This window comes from Dasypus novemcinctus, chromosome 28, assembly GCF_030445035.2.
Source record: "Dasypus novemcinctus isolate mDasNov1 chromosome 28, mDasNov1.1.hap2, whole genome shotgun sequence".
In the NCBI taxonomy this organism is placed as follows: Eukaryota; Metazoa; Chordata; class Mammalia; order Cingulata; family Dasypodidae; genus Dasypus; species Dasypus novemcinctus.
Genome location: NC_080700.1, coordinates 37,075,383 through 37,095,335, shown reverse-complemented (window position 1 = coordinate 37,095,335; position 19,953 = coordinate 37,075,383). Strand labels below are relative to the sequence as shown.

General features: G+C 39.6%; 1 protein-coding gene across 1 annotated transcript in view; it reads left to right on the top strand.

The window, feature by feature from the left end:
* SYNE1 (spectrin repeat containing nuclear envelope protein 1) overlaps window positions 1-19,953 on the top strand; it is a 497,459-nt gene that overhangs the window by 101,421 nt on the left and 376,085 nt on the right. The window contains exons 4-5 of the mRNA XM_058289685.2: window positions 10,171-10,266; window positions 16,467-16,550. Of these exons, the coding sequence (XP_058145668.1) occupies window positions 10,171-10,266; window positions 16,467-16,550 (180 nt within the window). The remainder of the gene's footprint in view (window positions 1-10,170; window positions 10,267-16,466; window positions 16,551-19,953) is intronic.

Genomic DNA, 19,953 nt, shown 5'->3' with positions numbered 1-19,953 from the left:
TGATATGTGCAAGGAGTGCCCTGCCACGCAGGGGTGTCCCCGCGTAGGGGAGCCCCACGCACAAGGAGTGCACCCCGTAAGGAGAGCCGCCCAGCATGAAAGAAAGTGCAGCCTGCCCAAGAACGGCGCAGCACACACGGAGAGCTGACACAGCAAGATGATGCAACAAAAAGAAACACAGATTCCTGGTGCTGCTGATAAGGATAGAAGTGGTCACAGAAGAACACACAGCGAATGGACACAGAGAGCAGATAACTGGGGAGGGGAAGGGGAAGAGAAATGAATAAAAAATTAAAAATCTTAAAAAAAAATAAAGACGGGAGATCTATTGAAAGGGTACTGATTGCCTCAAAGTATAGTAGGAAAAGCCGACTGGGCAGGAAAAGGTTAACTCCGCAGGCCTTTGTCCCTCAAACTCGGCACAATCCCGAGAAAGGCTTGTGTCCAAGAATAGCCCTTGGTTGGCTACTGAGACTCTTCAGTTCTTGAGTCCTTGGGATACTCTACCTAAAGTCAGAGTGTGGTGTATGCCCGAGGCTGTAGGTCATGCAAATTGGACCAGGTAAGTTCTTCTTAAAACGGTTATTTATGGTGAATGCCTCTTTTTGCTCAAGGGAAATGGGGGGGTTCTGGTGTCTGAGTAGCTGCGCTGGCTCCAAGATCAACACCCAGTAAAAACCCTAGACACCAAGGCTCAGGCAGGCGGTTGGCAGCACTTTGCACATGTTGTCACACATAGTTGCTCAGAAAATTAAGGCCGTCACCATGCAGCTCCCCTGGGAAGACACCTGAAAGCTTGTTACCTGATTTCTCCTGGACATGCTGCTTCTGCCTTTGTTGATTTTAATCCCTGTCCTTTTGCTGTAATAAAATTCAACTGTCAATATAACGACTTGTCTAAGTCCTGTGACTCCTTCTAGACCATCACTGTACCTGAGAGTGGTCTTTATGACTCCTACTTCATTGACTATACCAGCCTTAAGACTGAACCAGAGTGGCAGGACCTGAGGACACATCTCCTTAGCGCCTTGTCATTAGATAACTTGGCTCCATGCATCTTCTAGATCCGTGAAGAAATTCGAATGGGCCAGCTCAGGTCACTCACCTTGACAAGGAAGAGACCTTATTAAATGTGACCATTGGGAGACATGACATGAGTCTCGTTTTCCAGGGCTAAGGTAATGAAGTACCACAGACTAGTGGTCTTTTGGTTTTGTAGGTTAGCCAAAATTAAGGTGTCGGCAGGACCGTGGGTTCTCTGAAGTCTGTGGAATTCTGGTGGAAGCTCGAATTCCATAACTCAGTCTCGGCCTGCATCTCAGGGCCACCTGTCTCCGACCGTCTCTGACTGCTGTGTCCACTCTTCCTCTGCTTTATAATGACTCCAGTCCTCTTGGATTCAAGACCCACCATGGGGAAGAGGACTTGGCCCATTGATTAGGGCATCCGTCTACCACATGGGAGGTCCACGGTTCAAACCCCAGGCCTCCTTGACCCGTGGAGCTGGGCCATGCGCAGTGCTGATGCGCGCAAGGAGTGCCCTGCCACGCAGGGGTGTCCCCGGCGTAGGGGAGCCCCACGCGCAAGGAGTGCACCCCATAAGGAGAGCCACCCAGTGTGAAAGAAAGTGCAGCCTGCCCAGGAATGGTTCCGCACATACGGAGAGCTGACACAGCAAGATGACGCAACAAAAAGAAACACAGATTCCCATGCCGCTGACAACAATAGAAGCAGACGAAGAACATGCAACAAAGGGACACAGCGAACAGACAACTGGGGTGGGGGGGAAGGGGAGAGAAATAAATAAAATAAATCTTTAAAAAAATAAATAAAAGACCCACCATGATTCAGTTTTGCCGCACCTTAACCTTCAAAATTCCTATCTACAAATGAGGTAACTTCCAAAAGACCCAGGTTAGGACTTGAGCACGTCTTTCTCAGTGATATGATCCAATCCATAACAGTGTGAGTTGGGCTAAGTTGTGCCTATGCCGTTTTATATGTATATACATAATGCTTTCATTATGCCACTTAGTACTCTTATGTCCACTTTTAGAAGTGGCTTTTTATTAGTAACATCTTTTGTTTCTAGTAGGGTGGCAGACACTTCAGTTTCTATTAATTTTAAATGAAGATCATATTTACATATTATTGTAATATTCAAAAAATAGCATTAAAACCTTCATTTTTAAATACTAAGCTTCCTGTCTACAAAGTTGCTCAAAGTATAATGAAATTGGGCTCAAATCCCAGTATTGTTGCTTACTAGCCATGTGATCTTAGCTCATAGTCTGACCTCTCTGAAATGTGGATTCCTTGCCTTTGAAGGACTGTGTAATGGTTAAGTTCATCTGTCAACTTGGCCAGGTTATGGTGTCCAGTTGTTTCTACTGGCCTAATTACTACTGTAAGGAAATTTAAATTACCAGTAAGTTGATTGCATATGTGGCTGATTATATCTACAGTCAACAAAGGAGATTGCCTTCAGCAGTGAGAGAAGTCTCATCCAATCAGTTGAAGGTCTTAAAGGGAGAATTGAGGATTTCAGCAGTTGGAAGGAAGAGTTTCTATCCCTTCTTCAGCCAGCCACATTCTGCTGGGGAATTCAGTGTCAGCAATGAGTTCCCAAATACCACAGCCTACCCTACAGAATTCAGACTGGCCAATCCCCATGGTTGCACAAGCCAATTCCTATAAAAAATCTCTTAATATTTATGTATATATCCTGTAGGTTCTGTTTCTGTGGAGAACCCAGACTAATACAGGGTAAAACTCCCATACATGGTGTTGTAAATTTTAAATGAGGAAATATATAAGGTTTCTCAGCATAGTGCTTGTATTAGTCAGCCAAGGAGGCAGATGCAAAATACCAGAAACCTGCTGGCTTTTATAAAGGGTATTTATTTGGGATAGAAGCTTACAGATACCAGGCCATTAAGCATGAGTTACTTCCCTCACCAAAGTCTATCTCCACATGTTGGAGCAAGATGGCTGCCTACATTCTGCCAGGTTCAGGCTTCCTGGGTTCCTCTCTTCCCGGGGCTTGCCCCTCTCTGGGCTCAGGGTTCCTCTCTTCTCAGGGCTTGCTTTTCTCCAGGCTCAGGGTTCCTCTCAACCAGGGCTCACAGTCAAGGTCCTTTGTATGCTTACTTCCTGGGGCTCCTGCTCAAGTCTCCAGCATCAAAACTCCAACTTTGTCCTTTGCCGTGTCTTCTATCTGTGAGTCCCACCCACCAAGGGGCGAGGACTCAACACCCTGCTGATGTGGTCCAATCAAAGTCCTAATCATAATCCAATTACACCCAGGTACAGATGAGTTTACAAACATAGTCCAACATAGTCTATTTTTGGAATTCATGAACCGTATCAAACTGCTACAGTGCTCCACACATTTAGGGGTTCAGAAATGTTTCATTCATTCTTTCCACCCCTTCCTACTTTCCTTCTCCCTTCCTCCTTTCATAACTATTAAAACACCCACTAAATTAGAGTGTATAGATATACAAGCCACAAAAATACCGATTAAATATTAGTTCCATATATGTAGTCTATACTAATGGTTATTTTGTCATTTTTATTTTATGCATTTACATTTTCATTTCATATACAATTTTTCATTATAAGAAGTCCTCAAATTTTCATTTCTTGCCAAATTGTTATTTCTTTTTCTCATCAAAATTATTCTCTTAATCTTTTTTCCCCCAAGTAATCTATTTTTTTTCCTCTGGGTATAAAATTGGCATATAGCATAGCAAGCATGGCCATTCTTTCATGAATAAAAATACGAAATCAGAGAATGAGTAAGGACTAACTAGGTATTCATGATTATTAGTAAGATGGCACAAAAAGTGTTGAAGAATAGATTATTTTCCCAGAATGAAAGAAATGGCTAGTAAAAATTGTGCCAAACTTATCTGTGCTTTCCCAGATTTCTGAAGTCCAAAAGGAAACATTTGGTCTCCTTTAAGTCCTAAGAGGAAGTCAATGATCCTCCTTATACCTGCACTAAAGGGCTGCAATTTCAGAAACAAAGGGGAGAAGATAATGTCGGGGATTGAATCGTGTGCCCTATAAAAGCTAGATTATAGGTTACTAGGAGATAAGATGGGGACTGAGAAGAGGACTGGTGCTTCATGTATGGAGAATTTTCACTTAGCTTGACTGTAAAAGTATGGAAATGGGTAGGGTTGATGGAAACACATTACAGTGAGCATATCTAATACGGCTGTTGTAAATGGGATTGTCACTGAAAGGGGTAGTCTAGGGATGTAAAGGTCAGTTGAAAGAAAGCTGGAGAATAATCTAGACATCAAATAATATAGTGAACCCAGAGATAGGTGAGGATTGTGGTTAATAATACAAATACAAGAATGTTCTTCTAGGATCTATAGCAAACGTATGCCACTATTACAAGGTTGTAAGAATATATTGAGGGAAGTGGACTTTGCCCAGTGGATAGGGCATCTGTCTACCACATGGGAGGTCCACAGTTCGAACCCTGGGCCTCCTTGACCCGTGTGGAGCTGGCCCACGCGCAGTGCTGATGCACGCAAGGAGTGCCCTGCCATGCAGGGGTGTCCCCTGCGTGGGGGAGCCCCACATGCAAGGAGTGCGCCCCGTAAGGAGAGCTGTCCAGTGTGAAAGAAAGTGCAGCCTGTCCAGGAATGGCACTGCACACACGGAGAGCTGACACAGCAAGATGACACAACAAAGAGAGACACAGATTCCCATGCTGCTGACAACAACAGAAGCGGACAAAGAAGAACACGCAGCAAATGGACACAGAGAACAGACGACTGGGGTGGCAGGGAGAAGGGAGAGAAATAAATAAAATAAATCTTAAAAAAAAAAAAGAATATACTGATGCATGGGAAAAATAGAATTAATGTAAATTATGGACTATAGTTAACAGCAATATTGTAATATTCCTACATCAATGTCGAAGAAGGTATTATATCAATGCTAAGGGTCAGTAATAGGAGGTGTGGGATTTTCTTTTTCTGGACTAAGGAAAACATTCAAAGGTTTACTGGGGCAAGGACTGCAAAATTCTATGATGAAAATGAGAGCCACTGAGTGTACTTTGGGGAGAATGTACAAAGCATGCGACCCTATAACAGAGCGAACCATGTGGTAGAGGATGGACTGAGGTTAACAGTACAAACATTAGAGTGTTCTCTCATGAACTATAACAAATGGACAATACTAACACATGGTGCTAATAGTAGGGGGTAGGGAAGTGGACTTGACCCAGTGGATAATGCATCTGCCTACCACATGGGAGGTCTGTGGTTCAAACCCTAGGCCTCCTTGACCTGTGTGGAGCTGGCCCATGTGCAGTACTGATGTGTGCAAGGAGTGCCCTGCCATGCAGGGGTGTCCCCCATGTAGGGGAGCCCCACGCACAAGGAGTGCACCCTGTAAAGAGAGCCGCCCAGCACGAAAGAAAGTGCAGCCTGCCCAGGAATGGCTCCGCCCACACAGAGAGCTGACACAACAAGATGATGCAACAAAAAGAATTACAGATTCTCGGTGCTGCTGAGAAGGATAGAAGTGGTCACAGAAGAACACACAGTGAATGGACACAGAGAGCAGACAACTGGGGGGGGGGGAGTTGGGAAGGGAAAGAAATAAATAAAAAATAAATTTTTTTAAAAAATAGCAAAAAAAATAAAAATAAATAAAAAACAGTAGGGGTATATGGAAAAAATATACCAAGTGTGCTCTGTAGACCACAGTTAGTGGTAATAGTCTGGTGATGTTCTTTTATAATCTGTAACAAATGTTCCACAACAATATAAGGTGTTGGTGGGGAGGTGATGTACAGGAATTCTGCACATTATGCATTATTGTTTTGTAAGCTCACAACTTCTCCAATAAAATAAACAAACAAATATCATGGAGAAGATCAGAAATCAGAAACTAGAAGAAGCCAGTAAACATAGAAGCCCGAAGGAGAGAAAAACCACAAGAGGGGAGAATGAAGCAGATTGCTGTGTGATGGATGGTTGCTACCACCAGAATGCTACCAACTCAGGGAGAAAGCAAGGCCTCCAGACATCTCTTTTTTCCTTTCTTTATTAGAGAAGTTGTGATTGTGAACAATCATGTGTAAAATATGGTATTCCCATATACCACCCTATTATTAATACCTTGAATTGGTGTGGAGCCCCCTGACATCTGGATTTTGGACTTCTGACCTCTAGAACATGAGACAATAAACGCCTGCTTTATCAGGTCAACCCATTTTGTGGTATTTGTCATAGCAGCTCTGGCAAACTAAGCCACTGTAATAGACAATGCTGCTCTGTGGAGTCTGTTCTACTCTTGCACTAACTCCCTAGAAGGGGGCTCTTGGACACCAGGGGATTCTTGGAACCAGACTTTAGGGTCTAAGCCTAGTTTGAGGAGGGCTTCCAGAAGGCAGTAGCCACTGAGGCAAAGCATCTTTTTCTTTCCTCATCCTGTCTAGTTCTTGAACATCCTCAGAGGAGCCTGAGTACATTTTTGGTCTCCTGTGCAATATACTAAATATGACTGGTAGGGCCAGAGAAGAATATAATTTCCCCAAATGTCTATACAAAAAAAGAACTTCTCTCAATACTTCATTAATAATAAAAGACCATTCTGATTGTGAAAGGTGCTTGATAGAGTTCTGTCTATTGCTTGAAGCTGCAAAGTGGCAAAATCAACAGGAGGAAAAAAACCACATAATCTTTATTTTCCATCAAGTTGCGCTTTAATAAATTACCCTCATTTCTAACTCTTGCACCATGACCTGAATCCTATCAAATTAATCAGATTGGTGCCGTAAGTATTTATGTCAGTGACAGAAAAAACATTTCAACTGAAAGTGTTTCTAATAAAATATTGTCACTCCAAGAAATAACTGTGATGGGTGATGCAACCGCAGTCATAAAGAGCTTACCAGGTTGATGGTGACTTGTTATAGTAACTAATATTTTCTATAAAATGGAATGGCAAAGCTTGTCCAATATTTACTAGGAAGTTTTTTTTTGGTGTGATTTTTAGTAAATGAAGATTTTCTTTTGCTTTCACACAATATTTACATTATGTGCAATTTGATAACTCTTAGAGGAATATAAAGATCAGTCTCTAGTTTTCATCTTTCACAGCCCTTTACAGTAATGTTGGCAAGAGTTTAATTTTCTTCCTTTTTACTAGTGGAAGTAATAAACAGAATTGATTACATAATGCTAGGTCTTATAATTCAGTCTTTTGAAAATATGATACATATATATTACAAACTAAAGTGACATACACATTTTCATCTCAAAATGTAATTGTTCCTCTCAATTTCTATTTAGTCTGCTAATAGCCATCAGACCACCTCTTTTTACTTTGTGTAGGAAGACATTGGTGGTAATAATATATTTTCCTCTGCAAGAAAAATTATCAGAAGCAAATCATATTTCATATAAAAAGAGAAATTTTCACATCACAAGTTGATTTGTTCTTGTCTCTCTAAGATCTCAAAAGATATTTACAAATAACCATCACCTAGCCCTGCTGATGCTTCATTAAATATCTACATGTTTACTGCTGGCTGTTACTAAGCACTGTGCCAGATAAAGTCAAAGAAAATGAAAAAAACAAAACAAAACCCACCACCACCAAAAAGATAAATCCAACTTCATCCTTGCCCTCAAGAAGCTTAATAATCTGAATGCCTAAGACACAGATTTTTAAATAACTCTAATGTAGTGTGTTCATTATAATCTGAACAATGAATTTAGAAGGACAGAAGAGTGATTAATTCAAGTTGAAAAAGATTACATAAGAACTGACTCTTGAAAACTGACCAGTTATTTGCCAAGAGAAAAAAGCAGAAGATGAAGGCATTATGATCACCTGTGCTCTTGCAATGAAAACCACCTGTTCTTCTTTTCCATGCACCAACTATAAACTTCATTCATTCCTTCAACAAGTATTGGACGAATGCAAAGGAAACATTCAGAAACAAGATACTTCCATGTCTGTATTGCGTTGCAGTCTGCGAACTGTCTATAACCTGGAGAACACATTTCATTATACATGGTGTAGATGCCATATATTGAGAAGCATTAATGTAGGCATTTGAGCCTATAAAAATAAAAATTTTTGGAAAACTGCATCCATTCATTCAGCACAATATTTACTGAGTGTCTGTCATGAATACTCAACAGCATTCAGAAGATTTCTACCTTGAAGGAAGGATTCAAGATTTATGTATCTATCCAGAAGATATTTTGTAAAGAACAAAGGACTCAGAAGAGAGTTTGGTGAATGAAAACAGTTAGGAAGAAAGGAGAAAGAGAAGGAATAGACCTGTGAACCAGGTAGGCTCCTCAAAGAGCTTTGGTGAGGAACAGGTCCAGAAGATGGCATCCACCATGCCCAATACACAGAAGCCAGTGGGCTCCTGAGTTTGTCAGTGGTCACTGCAGATTTGAAGGCTGGGTCCAGAAGTGTTGTACAGGGAGCAGCTCAAGGGGAAGAAGAAAAAAATGGAACACAAGTAGAGAAATAAAAGGAGAAACGGAAGAAGTGGGGGAGGGTCAGAAATGTTCTTCAAAATGGCAGACACCTGATATATTTAAAGGTAGAATGGTTGGATAGATGACCGTTTTGCTGGTGCTAAATTCCTGGAAGTCTTTGTTATTTCATGGGAATCCCATCTTTTATTCAGGTTAAAACAACGCATGTAAAAGTGCATTTATATTTGTTCACTGAATATAGCACATATTTATGAAACTTTTCCTTATTACTTTATTTAAATTATTAGGCTCTAAGTGAACTCTTTGAATACTTAAATATACTGTTTTTTAAAAAATGATTTATATATAGCTAATTTAAGAATTTTGAATCTTTAACACATCAAATAGTTTTTGTTGCAATGATTCATTTTATTCTGAATTATTTTATTGATATGTTTGGAATATAAAGCAGCTATCACAGATTTACCACCTAAATAATAAGCAGCATGAATAGTGGAATTTTTATTATATTTGAACATTTATTTCACAGCACGAGGACAGGATGTGTTCAGTTGTTCATTTTATAAAGAGAGAAAAATGCATTTAAAATTAGACCAGTACCATTCAGAGATTTTAATTCATGCAGTCATGAGAGAAATAAAAATGCTCATATCAGTGGGTAGAGAACAAAGTTACATTTTAATGAAAATCGGGTGATTAAGGGTCTCTAAATAGAACATATGATTTTTTTTTTTTAAAACAAGACAGTTGAAAGTCAGGAACCCAACTTCGGGCCTTTCATAAGATTCATTGAGAATCAGAAAACTTTAGAGCTTGAATCCAGATGACAAGTAGGGGGAAAAAAAAGACTCTGGGAAAGATCTGTGAGCATTAGAGTTCATGTCATTGCTTCTTTGCTTTGTTCTGAGCCAAGATAGACTCTAATTCAAGGGTCTACTAATTGAATCTCAATATATTATTTATTTCAACAGCCTTCATTTAAGAAAAAAGACTTTCCATTAATTGAACAGGGGTTTCGGCTTATTTTTCCAGTAATTGCAATAGAGTTGCACTCATCAGCCTGGACTCTGTGCTAATGATCCCTTGGGGTGACTGTCATCCTTTGGAAGGTTTGCTAGGCTTGCCGGGCAGTGAAACAGAACATAGCCAGCCACCCCGTGGGCAGATGAAATCCATCACCTTGGCTGCGCTAGCACAGTCCACCCACAGCACTATGAGGTCCGTTGGTGGCAGTGTCCCCTAGAAATGCAGCACCTTGCTAGTCCCCATTAGTGAAGCACTCTCAGAATGAAGTTTTGGGGTTGGCACCCATTTATCAGGGCACTGCCACGGTGCTTTAAACCCTCTCGTAGCTTTTGGGTGGTTGGCCCCTCTTTCGTTCCCTTATCCCACATCATCCCGGCCTTCTTTCTAGCTAGAAGCAGGTATGTATGTTATTTAAAGTCCAAGCAGTAAGTCTCCTAAGGTTTTCCACTGTTAAATTTTGTCTCCAGTTGGATTGTTTTTCTCTTTAGCAAAAGGCAATCGCCTATCAGCCCCAAAACAAAGAGTGAAGGTATTTAGAAATTTCTTCCGACATATTTCACCACAATGAGTAGCGAAAGTGTAAGAGTGAGAGAAAATCCCTTTTTTTTCCTTTTTTTGCATTTATTCCTTTTTGATCTTCTTACAGAGGAAACCCCCGATGGCAGTAGAAGACCTTTTTGAAGATATGAAAGATGGCGTTAAGCTGCTCGCCCTCCTGGAGGTGCTGTCTGGGCAGAAACTGGTGAGGTGGTTTTCTGAGGCTCCACACATCAACGTAGTCCCATCTGGAATTGGGGTTTGTGGGGTTGGCGGTGTCAGGGGTGCCATCTGTTTAAGAGAAAGCTGTTCTCTTTGGTAGTTGGTAACACAAAGGGAAGCTTTAGTCTATGGATCCATTCTGCCAGCCAGGAATAATTTTTCTTTCTTGTTCCTGCACATCCCTCTTGGATTTACAGAGATATGGAGGGTAGTAGCAACCTTAGAACCAAAAGTAAAATCCTCCATTGGGCACCCAACCAACATGGCTAACTATGGCGTTTGTAGGGCGTGCCGAGGAAAATTGGTTGCAAATGAACATCTCCCTCATTTGCAGTGTTTGCTTTCCATTTGGACAGGACCACTGGTCCATATCTGTGCATTCAGAGTTGTTTGTTAAAAATTGAGCCTGAAATCAGGATGGCGTTTTTCATCCTCTTGCTGACATCCGCCGCCATCAATCTTTTGTAACAGGGGAACGGCGCAGTCAGAGCCATTTGTTTTTATGTGCTGCAAAACCAGCGGGGTGAAAAAACAGCATCGAGAGCTAGCTGTAGAATACATTTTTCTACATTGCTTGAATAGTAAAATATTTGTTTTTGGCTAGCTTGTGTTTCTTCATTTCAGAGTAGTAGAGCAGCAAGTAGTTTGTAAATTTGAAGTATTTATAAATGATATTTACCATAACTGAAACAAGAACTCAGCAAATCATCTTGGGAATAAATGTCTAAGATGATAGACACAGGCGCCTCAAAATAGCTTTGTTAAAAGGGTTGTTTACTAAAAATTACAAACTGATGATAATTTTATATAACTCATTTATCTAATTTGATTGATGCCGTAATAGACACTCTTGGTGCCTCCTGCCTCATGTCAGCTCACCTCAGATGCAGCTCCAGAGTGGTGGGTATTTCTCCAGGTTCTGGCAGCATTTCATCTCAAGCACTGGGGCACGTCTCTGAGTTTCTGCCTTTACCAACACCCTAAGTCCACAAGGCAGCCTTGGAGTATGGGCAAGGTCATGGTCCCAAAGAACCGAGAGCAATGGAGATGGGACTCCATGAACGAATGTCCCAGCCTCTCGTTTTTAGGAAGGACACATCCGGGGCATATTTTACACATGCCTCCACGGAGATGAAAACACCATCCTGATTTCAGGCTCAATTTTTAACCAACAACTCTAAATCCCGGTGGGATTGAGCCCCCGTTGCCCACAGTGGTAACCTGCTTGGTAGTATACTCTCTTGTTAGCCATTCCTTCTCCCCTGCCCACCCCACTACCTGGGACCACCTCCTCCAATAAACTACGTGCCCCCAAGTCCTTGTCTCAGGTTCTGCTTTTGTGGAATTCAAAAAAGACATATATGAACAGCCAACTTGGAAATTACAGTCCTATGCATGAGCTGAATAAACTGGACTAACACTGGGATGTGGGAGTCAATTGATTGAAATATGTATACCCTTGATTGCCTGATAGAACTGCCCATCTTTGTGTATCCTCCTGAAGTACACTATTTACTGGAAGGCTGAAGGCACCTTTTTACCATTCCAATGGATAATTAAAAAGTACATTTGTCATTCCAAGTGTCAGTATAATTCTGCCATTCTACTTGGCCAACAGTATACAGAACTCTTGATGCGAATGTAACCGACTAGCTAAGTAATTCTAGACAAAGAGTGTATATATATACAAACCTAAGAAACTTGTTCTCTTGAAATACTCTTCTCATTCAGGCATAGTGAGAAGTTCAGGATCTTAAAGCTAGAAAGGATTTTAGAAAGAATCTCCAGTCCTCACTTAGCAGATGGGGAAACTGAGACATTGAGGAGCAGTTTCCAATTTAACCATTGTTATTTATTTATACTGAGCCCTTCAAGATTCTGTATTGCATAAAGTGAAATTTTCCTGAAATTATAAATAAACCTTAACAATGGTTCTTTAAAATTTTCCCATTGTGCATTAAGGCTCAGGACCACATTAAAATGAAACATATCATTTAAAGGAATGAGCCTCCTAGGGCATTCCTTTAGAGCTTTTCAAAGGGAGAATGTGGGCGAGAGCATTTCTCTCAGGAGCACTGAAACTGTTCAGGACTTCTATAATTACCTGTTGTGTAGAACATTATACATTTATGGTCACAGTTCCCAGCCTGGAACTCTGCCTCTGACCATGATCCTCTGGGAAAATGAGACCAAATGGCTTTGTTATCCCCTTTACTCCCAGGGCCTCAGAGTAAACGTGGGGTCTCAAACCTCAGTCGCCTTTAATAGCCTTTCTTGACTGTCTGGTCTATGGGTTTATTTATAGGCTTAGGGATTTTTTACTTTTAAAAAACATTATTCTTGAATTTCTCTCCATCCCTTGATTACTACTGGTAAAAATTTACCCTTTAAAGGGGTCAGTGATTATGTATCTTTATTCACACATAAGCATAGGAACACTAAATTTAGTTTTACACTACAGAATTTTTTTAAAGAATGTGAGGAATTGACATTGAAAAATCAGGAGTGATAGGAGCAATATGAATAGAGATTAAGGACTGCCCAGAAACGTATGTTGTACCTATTCTGTTAGCCTTCTATACAGTATTTTCAGAAAGACTCTTCAGCACTTTGCCTTCAAGAAAGGCCTAACGGTTTACTTAAAAGTGAGCAGTGGACCCCCCTAGGACATCTGGAGCATCGAAGGCCTCTGAACATTCACGTGGTGACTTTGTTAGGCATCAGTCATTTATTTATAGTAGCACTCAAGTCTGCCCCTGGGCTTAGCATTGTCTACTGACTCTTTTTTAAAAAATAATTTATTTTTTGTTTTTGAAGAAGGTTTACATTACATAAATGTTACATAAAAAATAGAAGAGATTCCTATATCCTTCCCTTCCTTCCCCCCCCCCCCACTTTCCTTCATTAACAGCATCCCTCATTAGTGCGGTCCATTTGTTCCAATTGATGAGCACGTATTGAAGCACTGCTGCTAACAATGCGCTATAGTTGACATTGTAGTTTACTCTCTGCCCTGCATAATATTATGGGTTTTGATAAAATGTATAATGGCCTGCATCCATCATCGCTATGTCATACAGGACAATTCCAATGTCCCCAAAATGCCCCTATGTTACACCTTTTCTTCCCTCTCCCTCACCTCAGAACCTCTGGTGGCCACTGCCTTTATATCAGTGATAAGAGTTCTTTCATTGCTAGAATAATCGTAAGTCTATAGTAGAATAATAGTAAGTCTACTTTAGACCATTGTTCACCTACTGACTCTTGATTTGGTGAACGTTTCTGAAGTCCCTGTTGTGGACATGGCACTACCTTATGCCATCTACAGGAAACATATAAATGGGACGTGGGTCTTTGCCCTCCAAGAGTCTGCAAGCCTCCTGGGGAAAGTTAAATTGTGTAATATTAAGTGCAAATATGTAATGGGACCGTACAAGTTCATATCTTGATCACTTAGCCAGGATACCTCTGAGGAAGACAAACAGAGAGAAGGTGTTTTCCCTGTGGGATTTCGGGTCTTAAAATGAAGCTATATCACTTAAGGCAATGTGGTGTTGGTAGAGGATGGGCATACTGACAAATGCCGTGGAGTCCAGGAACAGATAAGCATGAAAGGAAGTTTTTAATGTGTCAGAGATAGATGTCAGATCTGGGGTGAGGGGTGAGGAAGGAGGGATTGATCCATAAATGGAACATAAAAATGTTTATGATAATAGAAAAAGATGAAATCTATTCTTCATCTCCTGCCGTATACAGAAATCAAATACTCATAGACTAAGGAATAATGGCAAAAACAAACTTTAGACTCTTCCTAAAAAAATAGTGGTGAATATCTTTTAAACCTTAGGATAGGGAAAGTTATTAAATAAGGCACAAAAATATGAGCTCTACCAGCAGAAATTGGTACACTTGACTATCTTGAAATTAAGAATATTTTAAATCAAAAGACATTTAAGGAAAGCAACAGAAGAAGTTACAAACTTGTTGAAGATATTTACAATTCATATGGTGAAGTATTGAGAGGCTTATATCAAGAATAGGTAAAATACATCTAAAAGCAATAAGAATAAGGGTAGAAACAGCCCATTAGAGAACTGGGGCAAGATATATGAACAGGCATTTCATAGAAGAAGCACACGGATGGACAGATTCAGAGATGTTTAGATGCTTGTTGATCAGGGAAATGCAAATGAAGACCACAATGAAAGGGCATTTTGTAGAATACAATTAGTTTTAAAAATCTATTCATATCAGGGAAGCAGATGTAGCTCAACTGATAATGTCCTCCTATCATATAGGAGGTCCAGGGTTCAAACCCAGAGCCTCCTGGCCTGTGTGGTGAGCTGGCCCATGTGAAGTGCTGCCACATGCAAGGAGTACCATGCCATGCAGGGATGTCCCCCGCGTAGAGGAGCCCCACGTGTGAGGAGTGTGCCCTGTAAGGAGAGCCGCCCCGCGTGAAAAAAAGCACAGCCCACCCAGGAGTGGCTCGGTACACACTGAGAACTGGCGCAGCAGGATGACGCAATAAAGGGAGACACAGATTCCCAGTGCTGCCAAGAATGCAAGCAGACACAGAGGAATGCGCAGCGAATGGACACAAGAGAACAGACAATGGGGTGGGGGGCGGAGGGGAGAGAAATGAATAAAATAAATCTTAAAAAAAACCAAAACATTAAATGCTTTGTCAAACATTTGAGGAAAAAATCTATTCATATCGAGTGTTGGGCAGGATATAAATCTACAGGATTCCTATTTTTGCATTGTTGATATTAGTAAAAAGTAGTGCAAACATTTTGGAAAATTTGATATTACTTCAGAAATTCAAAAGTCCCATTACTTCTAACCCAGAAATTCTGTATATCTGCGAGAGACTCTATTCTTGTACAAAAGGTTAGATGCCTACAAATGGTCATATCTGAATAGGTCACGAGAGCAAATAACCTAAATTCACATCAGAATGAGAGTAGATGAATGGCAAATTATATAGTTGTCAAAATGAATGAAATACAGTGACAGGCTACAGTATGGAGAGTCTTAGCAATATAAAATTACATGAAAAAGTAATTCTCAAATGATTAATAGGATGATGCTTTTACACAAAGTTAAAAACTGAAATTAGTATTGTAAGGAATGCATATAAATGAAATAAAATCACATAAAAAGCAAAGCCTGGGACTGCTTGCTGTGGTGTAGAATGGAACGGTAGTAGTTGTGAAGGCTGTGGCTTTGGAACTTAACTGTCAATGTCAAGTTTTGTTTTAGTTGTAAATTTGTGGGTGCTGTTTACATTATAAAGGATAATTAATTAAATTACTTGCTGGAAGTGGCCATGCAGGGACTAATGATGAGAATATGTCATGTACACTAGGGTCTAGTAAAGAATAAATAAAAAATTAAAATTGAATAATATCTTTCTTATAAAATATTTGTGTGAACATTACACTGTAAAACAATTACTTGATACTCTTTTAATTGGAAATTAGAAGATATTTGGTTTGGGGCTTTAATGAGAGATTATTTAGATTTTGGGGGCTATGGACAAGAGACAATGGATATGTAACCTTGTAGAAATTGCTTAACCTCGCTTTTTCTCTTAATCCCTGTACATGTAAAGTGGGCTAATATTCATTGACAATACTTGGAGTTTTAACATTAACAGCATGGCACATAGAAAGTGCATGATAAATTATTCATAGCAGCCACATGGTAACTTAGAGAACCCATGTACCAGAACGTATGATTTTGTGATTAACGTTTCCATCCTCATAATCACGTCTCTTAGCTTTGGCTCATAAGCGTCATGCCTTTTGGTCATTCAGACTGAGAAATGCTATTGCCACTGTCCTTGTATGCTGGTATGACTAAAATAAATACATAAATACTTCCTAGCTTGTAGGAGGGACTGTCTCTATAGACAACATAAGAGCTTTGTGAATTTTGACTCTTAGGCGTATGGAAGCATAAATAACTAAGTTGAGAACGGATGTCTTTATTGAGTAAATCAGTACACCTATAGAATGTTGTGGGGATAACACTACTTCGTGTATTCACTAACTTTTATAGAAATTGAGTGATGCTTGTACCTGACTATTCTTCAAGTATATTCTTAATCCATTGAAATAGATTTTATAACTCTCCAACATGTTCGTTTTACTTATTCCTTTTCTTTCCCTCTTTCAGCCTTGTGAACAAGGACGCCGCATGAAGCGCATCCACGCTGTGGCTAACATTGGCACAGCACTCAAGTTCCTTGAAGGAAGGAAGGTGAGAGAAACAAAAAGAAAATACTTAGAAGGCATATAAAATTATTGTGAAATAATTTTAGACTTACAAAAAAGTTGCAAAAAAGTACAGAGTTCATGAATCGACTTCACCCAGCTTTCTCTGATGTTAAGAATTTGTGCAATTATAGTTCAATTATCAAAGTCAGGAAATTAAAATTGGTATGGTGGTACTATTAACTAAAGTATAGACACTGGTTGAATTTCATCAGTTTTTCCCATGATGTCATCTTCCTGTTCTGGGATCCAATACAAGATCACATGTTGCATTTTTCTTCCGTTTGGTAGTTCCTCCCTCTTTCTTTGTGTTTTGTGACCTTGACACTTCTGATGAGTGCTGATCAATTATTTTGCAGAATGTCTCTCAGTTTGAGTGTGGGTGATGTTTTCTTATTATTAGATTGAATGATACACTTGGCAAGAATTCCTAGGCAGTGATGTGATGTGGTTTTCTCAGTGCATCGTGTTAGTGATGCAGGTTAGTGATGCAGGAAGTTCTCATTACTGCTGATGTTAGCCTTTTTTTTTTTAAAAGATTTATTTATTTATCTCCGCTTCCCGCCCACTCCGGTTGTCTGTTCTCTGTGTCTATCTGCTGCATCTTGTTTCTTTGTCCGCTTCTGTTGTTGTCACCAGCACGGGAATCTGTGTTTCTTTTCTGTTGTGTCATCTCTTCGTGTGTGCAGCGCCATTCCTGGGCAGGCTGCACTTTCTTTCGCACTGGGCGGCTCTCCTTATGGGGTGCACTCCTTGCGTGTGGGGCTCCCCTACGCGGGGGACACCCCTGCGTGGCACAGCACTCCTTGCGCGCATCAGCGCTGCGCGTGGGCCAGCTCCACACGGGTCAAGGAGGCCCGGTGTTTGAAGCGCGGACCTCCCATGTGGTAGACAGATGCCCTAACCACTGGGCCAAGTCCGCTGCCTGGTGTTAACCTTGATCACTTGGTTAAGGGAGTGTTTGCTGTTTTTCCCCAGGGTGAAGTCACTGTTTTTCCCTTTACAGTTGATAAATATCTCTGGGGAGATTCTTGAGATCCTGCCAATATTCTGCTTCTCCTCAAACGGATTTTAGCTTCCATTAGCAGATGTTGCCTTCAGCAATTATTACTGCTATCTAATAGTGATTTTGTATAGCTCTCATTTTTTTCTCCATTTATTAACTGGAATTCTTCTGTAAGGAAGAGATATCCTTTCTTTCCCATTTATTTATTTATTGAATTTCTAATTTATATCATAATATTTATAAGTATGTATATGACTATATACATAAATATATAAATGATATTTTACACTGAAGTTATAGTCTAATATGATTATTAGTAGTATTTTCTTGCTCAAATTATTTTAGCTTTGGCCATTTAGAGCTCCTTCAGGCTGGCTCCTGTGCACTTTTGATATGACTCTACCTTTTACAAGTATATCCTTATTTTCTGGAACTATAGATGTCCAGGCTTATTTTATATTTTTCCTGCCCCAGGCCTAGAATCAAACACTTCTCTTAGAAGCCTTGGTTCATTTTCTTGGAGCATGGTATGTAGAAACCAAGATCTGAGCACTGGCTGTGCTCATTGCTAATGGGGTATCATTGTTCCTAAGCAATCTCAGCAGCAGAGCAAGGAGATGTGTCTGTTGTTAACCTGTGTATACACACATATCTATGTTTATTTTCTTTCTCTCTTGAATTCTATATTGAATATATATTACTTCAAACTGATACCACTGAAACCAGTCCAATACCACATGGTTCAGTTTAGCCATCTCTATTTCCTTACTCTTTACTTCTTTCTCTGACAGTGAAAAACCTGGCTCTCATTATCTAAAATATATTTAACTTATTCATTGAATCCTAGTATACACATAAAGTAGTTTTGGAATAACTTACCTACACCTCTGTGTAAAGCAGTTTACTCACTAGAATGCAGTATTTGTATGCAGTTCTTTTTGTCTTTAGCATTGAACTATCAAGTCCAAAGACTGTTTACCAAATTTATTGGGTTAGTTCTTTTCTACCTCACATCCTTCACTGTGATTTTTATTCATTTGGATAGAATTAGGTTCATTTGTTACTGTTTGGATTCCATTTTGGGTTACCCCCACACCCTGGTTGATTTTATTATTTGTGTTGGGGTATGTGTGTTACCTACTATAGTTCTAAGAGTAAAAGCTGCACTCAATCCTCATTCCTTCTACTCTCTTCTCCACCCCACCCCCCTTTTATTACCTTTCCCACTTCTAGGTAACCAACCCATCTAGTTTCTGATTTATCTATTCTGTGTTTCTTTTGCACAAATGAACAAATGCAGATATTTTTTTCATATGTTTCCTTCTTTCTTACATGAAGTGTAGCATACTATAGACATCCTTTTGCACGTGGATTTTTTTCTTTTAACAGTACATCCTATAAATCACTCCAAAGCAGTTCATAGAGAACTTCCTTATTATTATTATTATTATTATATTTAAAGCTGCATATTATTCCATTGTTTGGTTGCATCACAGTTTAACCACACTCTTGTGAATGGACATTTGGGATGATTCCAATATTTGCAAACACAAACTGTACTGCAATTAATAACTTTTAATTCTGTAAGAATGGAACTCTGGAAAATACAAAAATAAAGCATAATGAACTGTGGACAATACAAAATTAAAGTGTAATAAATCAGTTGAAGGTTCAGGCAACTGTATAAACCTTATACACACCAGGCATTAAGATAGTATGAGAAATCAATCTTAGCTTTTTGAGAAATAGTGGATGGTGTTTCCAAATCACTCAAATCTCATTCCTAATGGAGGGTTTCTCTGCATTCTTCCTGCAATCTTTCAGTTTTTCATAGGAAGTTGAGGAAGACTTGCTGATCAGGATATTTAATTTCTCTCCTATTTCAGTCTTCCATTTCAGCTAAATAATGATTGTATCCTTCCGAGTATGAATATTGGCTAGACTATAAAGACAAAATTTCTCAGAACTAATGAAGTCTTTGACAAAATTTAATGGCTTAATTTATGGAAGTCATTGTTTATAAAGGGGAAATGTTTTCACAAGATCCATTTTTCACAAAACAGGCTTAAGTAATAAAACAAGAGTTAAGCAGGGTAATCAGGCTTTAAATATTATATCACTAAGAGCAAAGTAAAGCATTTGAATCCTTGGACAAAATCCAAAACATCAAACTTCTGCCCCCAAAACACCGCAATCTCTTTTAATTTCCCAGAAAATAAAATCTGCCTGAAATCTCTGTTATTCGTCCACATGTTCTCGTGTTTCATAATCCCATAACCTTGCAGAATGTAAGCAATGAGTTTTTGATACTCATTTGGTACTCTTCTTTTCACTATTCAGTTTTCTGCTTAATAAATTAAGAATTTGTGTCTCAATTATATGT